Source organism: Podarcis gaigeae, assembly GCF_964106915.1.
Source record: "Podarcis gaigeae genome assembly, chromosome: 17".
NCBI classification, from domain to species: Eukaryota; Metazoa; Chordata; class Lepidosauria; order Squamata; family Lacertidae; genus Podarcis; species Podarcis gaigeae.
The window spans coordinates 4,139,854-4,147,727 of record NC_139694.1 but is presented as its reverse complement, the minus strand read 5'-3'; the positions used below and the strand labels follow the sequence as shown (position 1 = coordinate 4,147,727).

General features: G+C 45.3%; 1 protein-coding gene across 2 annotated transcripts in view; it reads right to left on the bottom strand.

The window, feature by feature from the left end:
• Window positions 1-389: 389 nt before the first annotated feature.
• MRPL51 (mitochondrial ribosomal protein L51) overlaps window positions 390-7,874 on the bottom strand; it is a 63,673-nt gene continuing 56,188 nt past the window's right edge. The window contains exons 1-4 of one of the 2 annotated variants that reach the window (XM_083720015.1): window positions 7,745-7,813; window positions 5,785-6,035; window positions 1,583-1,690; window positions 390-760 (exon numbers count right to left, since the gene is read on the bottom strand). In XM_083720015.1, the coding sequence (XP_083576141.1) occupies window positions 564-760; window positions 1,583-1,690; window positions 5,785-5,881 (402 nt within the window). In that variant the 5' untranslated portion in view covers window positions 5,882-6,035; window positions 7,745-7,813 and the 3' untranslated portion in view covers window positions 390-563. Of the gene's footprint in view, window positions 761-1,582; window positions 1,691-5,784; window positions 6,036-7,744; window positions 7,814-7,874 lie in introns of those variants that run through there. The other variant, XM_083720014.1, reaches the window with a different exon arrangement.

The window sequence follows — 7,874 nt, the reverse complement described above, 5'->3', positions numbered from 1 at the left end:
TCTAATGTGTTGTAAACCGCTTTGAGATTATTTTCTCTCTAATGGAATAAAATATTAATAATAATTCATGGGGGGGGGGGGGGAATGGCACCTAAACATTGTGATGACCATAACCTAGGTTTAAGGTGCCATTTGGCAATCAGCTTATATATCTGAGTTTCTAATAAGGCCCTTCTCCATACCCTCCTCAACTGCTTTGGCATGGATGAAGGATTGGGGGAAATATGTGTGTAGCAACCTCTGGTTTTTGCATGGTTGGAATGTAGCCTACATTACAAAGTGGTGCCACCCATCACTAGCTTGTATGCCCCTTCCCAATATCTCTACTAGGACATGTAGCCCTTGGACTGAAAAAAAGTCACAGCGGTACACTCACAATGGGACATTAATACATTGTACAGGAATATATTGGTAGATGAAGTGGCATACGATGGAAACATAATCAGAATAAGATCATTAGAACAGCTTTCCACATCCACAGTTCTCTTTGGAGCCCTAATAATGTGAGCAAATATTTTGCACTATGTTCTTCGGGGCAGATGCTAGCGAACGCGGAGCTGCTCTCAGCGATGCTTCCCAGTGCGGTTATAACGCCTGTACAAATATCTAATCCTCTTGTTCAGGTTGTGGTAATCATCCACGAACATTCGGTCACCCACCATTTTCTTTTTGCGGATGCATCTCTGAAGTTCATTCCCCCGCCAACCACGTAACCATTTGGGGCCAATGATCAGGTCCTTGGGGTGGGCCTTAAAGTCCCCTAAAAAGAGAGAAAGAGATACAACAGACATAAAGAAAGAGAGGTCAGCCTTGGGGCTGTAGGCCGAATAGCCAGACATTGTCCCCCTTCCTCTTTTGCACACACCTCCCGAGGCACCCATCTTGCTCTGCCCCCTCCTGAACACAGAAATAATAATAAAAAAGCTGTCAGCGATTGGCAGGAGCTGGAGTCTGACCCGGGGCAGGGGGGTCAGTGATTTTGGGGGAACTATATTGGCTAGGGGGCAAGAGTCAGAGGCAGGGGAAGCTTCGGAGCTGCAGGATGGAGCACAGGATGGGTTGAAAGAACAGGAGGAAGAGGCAGGTCAGGTAACTGAAGGGCTCATGTGCTTCTCCACCCTCTCCTGCACCACTGTCTCCCAGCACCAGGAGAGGACTGAAAAGGGAGGAGCAGAGGCAGTTGCCATGCAGGCAGAATCTTGGGCTGTGACGGGGTAGGTACATAAAGTGGTAGAGAGGGAGTGTTAAGTATTATCCTTGACAATAAAGAGTTAACTATCTGCTGTGTGCATTCCTTCGGTTGGGAAGCACTCCTAACAAATACCTATTAACAGATAAACATGTCTTTCCCTTACTGCTTGTCACCAAATGCCAGCATATCTCCCTGAGAGTGAGGCTTTCATGTTAGCTCCCTTCCCCCTCCCTCAAAAAGCAATGGGTTGAGGGACCCTCCAGAGCAGATTGGGGAACTGGGGAGGGCTGCAGGGTGGGGAGGAGATGAAGAGAAAGCCTGTGTTTGCTGACATAAAGTTGCATGCTGTCCGATTTATCTGTTCAGTAACTCTGCATTCCCAATATTTACCCAGAATGCCAATATTGTCATAGACCCCAAAGAGTGCTCGTTTCTCTGTCCATCGATCAACTGCTTTAGGGCGGGGGGGCTCCCTCACACGCATTTGGTTAGGGATTCCTGAAAGAGAAAAAGTGACCAGAAATGGTAAGTCTGTCATTGTAAAAACTCCACCTATGGGATCTGTTCTTTAGGTACTCGCCTTGGAAATTCTCACATTGCATATGTCCAAAAATACTACTTACTCAGATTTAGATGTGGGCAACTTGGGATCAAGGCCCACCCACGCTAATAAAATAATAATAATAATTTATTATTTATACACACACACCCAATCTGGCTGGGTTTCCCCAACCACTCTGGGGAGCTGCCAATCGAATATTAAAAACACAATACAGCATTAAAAACTTCCCTAAACAGGGCTGCCTTCAGATGTCTTTTAAAATTAGGATAGTTGCTTACTTCTTTGACATCTGATGGGAGGGCGTTCCCCGGGGCAGGCACCACTACCGAGAAGTCCCTCTGCCTGGTTTCCTGTAACCTCACTTCTCACAGTGGGAGTGAGATAACCACCAGAAGGCCCTCGGAGCTGGACCTCAGTGTCTGGGCTGAATGATGGGGGTGGAGACGCTCCTTCAGGTATACTGGGCTGAGGCCATTTATGGCTTTAAAGGTCAGCACCAACACATTGATTTGTGCTCGGAAACGTACTGGGAGCCAACGGAGGTCTCTCAGGACCGGTGTTATATGGTCCCAGCAGCCACTCCCAGTCACCAGTCTAACTGTCGCATTCTGGATTAATTGCAGTTTCCAAGTCACCTTTAAAGGTAGCCCCACATAGAGCGCATTGCAGAAGTCCAAGCAGGAGATAACTAGAGCATGCACCACTCTGGCAAGACAGTTTGTGGGCAGGTAGGGTCTCAACCTGCGTATCAGATGGAGCTGGTAGACAGCTGCCCTGTACACAGAACTGACCTGCGCCTCCATGGACAGCTGTGAGTCCAAAATGACTCCCAGGCTGCGCACCTGCTCCTTCAGGGGCACAGCTACACCATTCAGAACCATGGAGTCCTCCACACCCGCCTGCCCCCTCAAAACAGTACTTCTGTCTGGTCAGAATTCAACCTCAATCTGTTAGCCGCCATCCATCCTCCAACCACCTCCAGGCACTCACAGAGGACCTTCACCACCTTCACTGGTTCTGATTTAAAAGAGATGTAGAGCTGGGTATCATCCGCATACTGATGAACACCCAGCCCAAACCCCCTGCAGACTCACAGTACAGCCTTGGAAGAATTATTAACCCTAAACCTCAAATTGCTATTTCTAAAGAGGAATAGCTAGCAATCTACCTCACAGAACTATTACAAAAGGTCAATTACAAAAAAAAAAAAAGGACTGCAAGACATTTGAGAAACTAACACCATTATATAGTCTGTATTCATTGGAGTGGGTTTTGAAGACCTGCACCCATCAATGAATCGGTTTAAACACAAAAGCACAAAATCACTTAAATCTGCATGTGGGAATCTAGGCCAGGATATGGCCTGAAGGCACATGAGGCCACTATCTCATTCAATCTTAGTACACCTGGTCAGTGCCTTCCATATAAAATGCCCAAGGGAGCTAATAAGATATACAATAAATAATATAATGAATATTCATAACCCCCCCCAAAAAAAACCAAAGACTGGTAAAAGCGATTATATAAAAAAGCTGAGCAACAGCAGCTAGTTAAACGTACATTAAGATACAGGTCAAAAACCAAAAAGAGTAGCAGGGCAAGACAAGTACATCTTCTGTCAAAAGAGCTAGATGGGCCTCCGTTAATATGAGATTTCCAGAGTCTGGGCATAAACACAAGGAAGGACTTGTCTCTGGTTTGTGCAAAAGATGCATCATATTTTGGCATGACCAAGAAAAGGTCCTCCCTAGAACAGGCATAGGCAAACTCGGCCCTCCAGATGTTTTGGGACTACAATTCCCATCATCCCTGACCACTGGTCCTGTTAGCTAGGGATGATGGGAGTTGTAGTCCCAAAAACATTTGGAGGGCCGAGTTTGAGGATGCCTGCCCTAGAAGATCTCAATACCTGGGTAAGCTTTTAAATATTGCCCTTCAGGTGGTTTGGTCTGAGGCCATTGAGGGCTTTATAGGTCATAAGCAGCACTTTTTGAGTTGTGCCCCCAAACAGACCAACAGCCAGCATAACAGTTACAGCCAAGGAGCAGAAACTTCAGAAGGTGTACAATATTGCAGCCAGAGTTCTTGGAGAAGGGCTTCTGCTGATAAGCTCATGGGACTTATGGAAAAAAGTGTTCCTTCAGGTACTGAAGTCTGAGGACCCATGTGGCACTTTATAGGAGGGGAAACTGGCATCTTATATGGGTCCAGAAACAAAACAGAACATAGTTATGACCCTTAAAGGATTAGCTGCCACTGGTATTAAACAGGGACACTCCACAAGCACCCCTCAAAAGAAGGGTTGGATCAACCTCTCCGCAGGAGTGTCCCCCACTGAAGTCAAGTCTACATGCGCCGGGCAGAGAAAAAGCTACCTAGGAATTGTTTCTAGGGATTAAGTCACCAGGAAGCAGGCAGCATTAAAATCAACAGGATTTGCTTCTGATCTGACTGAACAAGCTCACAAAAGCTAGCGTGACTCAAAAGTTGGGTCCCCAGATGAAAATGATGGACTTTGCGGAACTGGTGAAGGTGACATGAAAAATCCCAAACCAGCATGATCAAGTATTCCAAAAGGACTGGAGTAAACTTATATATATGAAAGATTATTGTTGTCTGAAGACTTGTAACGAGAAATTCTCTCCCTTTTTATATTTATTTAAATTTTGAGGTATTTTGTAGTGAGCATAATTAGAATTGGAAAATGTATAAAATGCAGTGATATAAAGGTCTATTTTGAAAGCCAGGAGGGAAGGAAGTTGAGGGGCTCTAAGGAGCCAGAGAGGTAAAGTTGATAATAAGAATGTGATTGTATATTATTAAATGGAAAACTCTCTCTATATATAGAGTTAAGAACTTAATTCGTTCTGGAGGTCCATTCTTAACCTGAAACTGCTCTTAACCTGAGGTACCACTTTAACTAATAGGGCCTCCCGCTGCCACCGTGCAATTTCTGTTCTCATCCTGAAGCAAAGTTCTTAACCCGAGGTACTATTTCTGGGTTAGTGGAGTCTGTAACCTGAAGCGTCTGGAACCTGAAGCGTCTGTAACTGGAGGTACCACTGTGTGTACACACACACACACATTAAAGTTGGGTCCCTAGCTACTGTTGGGACTACAATTCTCATCACGCCTGACTACTGGTCCTGCTAGTGTGATAGGAATTTTATGATAATGTGATAGGAATTTTATGGTCTTAGATATATGGCAACGTTCATAACCACACGTACATAGATCAGCACAGGAAAGCCAACCTGGAACCATTTTGATTCCTAAACTGAGCAAATGTTTCTCTGCATGGTCAAAATGCAAAAGCCTCCCCATTGTCTCTTCCTTCACAAATCCTGTCTTAATCTGTGTTTGAATAAGCATGTGAGCCTTATCATTACAAAAGACTGCCCAGGCTCCCCAAGAAATCCAATCAAGTAACCTGCCAGACAGGAAATAAACAAAGCGACAGGAGAAAACAACATGCAAATGTTCTGTTTTAGATCGCCTTATCTGAGGGGTGGTCTTAGGTTACACCCCTTCTGTGATGAATGCATAATGTTTCTGGGGGTGGTCTTGATCTACAGGGTGGCAATTTCAAAAGTCTTTATAAGCCCTTGCACAGCAATTTTGGGGGTCCTCCTCCTCTCCTGCGTGTGAGGGGAGCACCCTGTTGCAACAGATCAATAAAGATCTGGCTTACTAGCTGCTTTGCTTCTCAGTATTCTCTGGTTGGCCTCTGTTATTTTCTCCTACCAATAGGGAACCTATGTAAGGACTCTCGATGGGCTTTTGGATACCCCATAAGGGAAAAGGGCATATTTTTATTTACAACACTAGCTGGGGATGATGGAGGTTATAGTCCAACAGCAGCTGGAGACCCAAGTTTGAGTAACCCTGATGACACGACACACGAGGTCGGCTTTCTAAGCATTCAAATACTGTAATGGGAACTACGGCGGCATGGCTCCGGTGACGTCATCGCCAGGCGACGGCCCCCAGCCCCCAACTACTACTTCTCCGCGCAGACGGGCTGACTCACCCGTACTGAATGGCCGGCTCACTCCGGGAGCAAGGAAACTGCGGCCCAACAAGCCCCGCGCGGCTGACAAGAGCAGCGCCGCCGCCGCCGCCGCCATCGAGATCCCGAGTTAATAACCGCTTCAGAGAAGCATAGCGGCCTCACGAGTCAACTTCCGCCATCTTGGGAGCTTCCCAGAATGCATCGCTTCCGCACAGCTTCCGGTCAGGGGTTTTTTCTTTTAATGGGAAGTGAATGAAATTACCATAGAGCTAGGAAAAGGGAAAAATGGCAAGCCAGTCTGCAATGCTTGTTTAGGGCTGAATAAAAGGGTCTTAAAAAAAGAAACAAAGCACGATTTAAATAAATTAAAAAATTTTTGGGGGGGGGGAAGTGAGCTGCTTAAAGAAATCAGTGAAGAAATTCGGGATTTTATCATGACTTCGAATGGATTACAGTATCTCCCTACCTAGGCAGCAGAGAAGACCTGAGATCATCCTTTTTTCAAACGTGCGTCATATTTTGCGTGCTTAATTGGTTGTTGCTTTCAAACATTCCTTGAAATGTTATGATAATTCAACTGCGATTCGAGGAGGGGCGTTTTAACTGACAGTAGCCTGTGGGTAGGTTATGCCTCCAAGTGCAGTTCACTGTGGATATATAGCAGGTTAAAAGGTGGGCTGGTGATGAGACTATCTGGGACTCTTACGAACCAAAAACCCTCCAGATACCTGTTCCAGATAGGTAGCCGTGTTGGTCTGCCATAGTCAAAACAAAAAAAATTCCTTCCAGTAGCACCTTAAAGACCAACTAAGTTAGTTCTTGGTATGAGCTTTCGTGTGCATGCACACTTCTTCAGATACACTGAAACAGAAGTTTCCAGACCCTTCTATATAGTGAGAAGGTGGGGAGGGGTATTACTCAGATCCAGTGTATCTGAAGAAGTGTGCATGCACACGAAAGCTCATACCAAGAACTAACTTAGTTGGTCTTTAAGGTGCTACTGGAAGGAATTTTTTTTTGTTTTGCCTCCAGATACCTGTAATTGTCACTTCCTTAATTTGCAATCCACCAGATCCAGCGCTTAGTTCTATGCAGAAACATTGAGCTTTACTGATTTGCTTGAGTCGTATTATACGTTTAAGATGTTTTAAAAACTCTTTTTTTAAAAAATCCATGAGCTCTTGTTTAGCTTATTTTTAAAAAAATGTATTTCATTGATTTTAAATGGCAAATGCACAAAAAACTTAATAAATAATTGTCGAAGTGGAATGCAGAGCCTTAACAAAAAGAAGAAAGAAAATATTGACGAAAGAGTTGTGGTGACTTATATTCCAATGAAAGCTGTCAAATAAAAGTGTTGTTCCATAATGTTTCCATGTGGTGATGGTGGGTGGAAAGAAACCATGTTCAGTCGATTTTTCAGAGTCTACGTTGTACAGAAAGTATAGGGGTTTCCCGCCTCCCCCACCGGTTTCTGTAAAAACAGTTAATTTGTCCATATAGAAACGGTGCCCATACTTGCGAGATCCAGCTTCGAAAAGGTTTGCTCCCTAGAGATTTCCAGTATTTTGCTGCCACTAATTTAGCCACGGGACGCGGGTGGCGCTGTGGGTTAAACCACAGAGCCTAGGACTTTCCAATCAGAAGGTTGGCGGTTTGAATCCCCGCGATGGGGTGAGCTCCCGTTGCTCAGTCTCTGCTCGTGCCCACCTAGCAGTTCGAAAGCACACCAGCGCAAGTAGATAAATAGGCACCACTCCGGCGGGAAGGTAAACGGCGTTTCCATGCGCTGCTCTGGTTCGCCAGAAGCGGCTTAGTCATGCTGGCCACATGACCCGGAAGCTGTACGCCGGCTCCCTCGGCCAATAAAGCAAGATGAGCGCCGCAACCCCAGAGTCAGTCACGACTGGACCTAATGGTCAGGGGTCCCTTTACCTAATTTAGCCACAGTTGATGATGAGCGCAGAATGAGACCTACCTTGATTCTGTGGGGCAAAGTAGGATCAACAAGGCTTGTTTCGTTCCTTATTTGAACGTGATCTGATTAATTGTGTCCAGTGCTTTTTTTTTCTTTTAAAATGTTTAGAGGTGCTCTCATTTTCCTACTG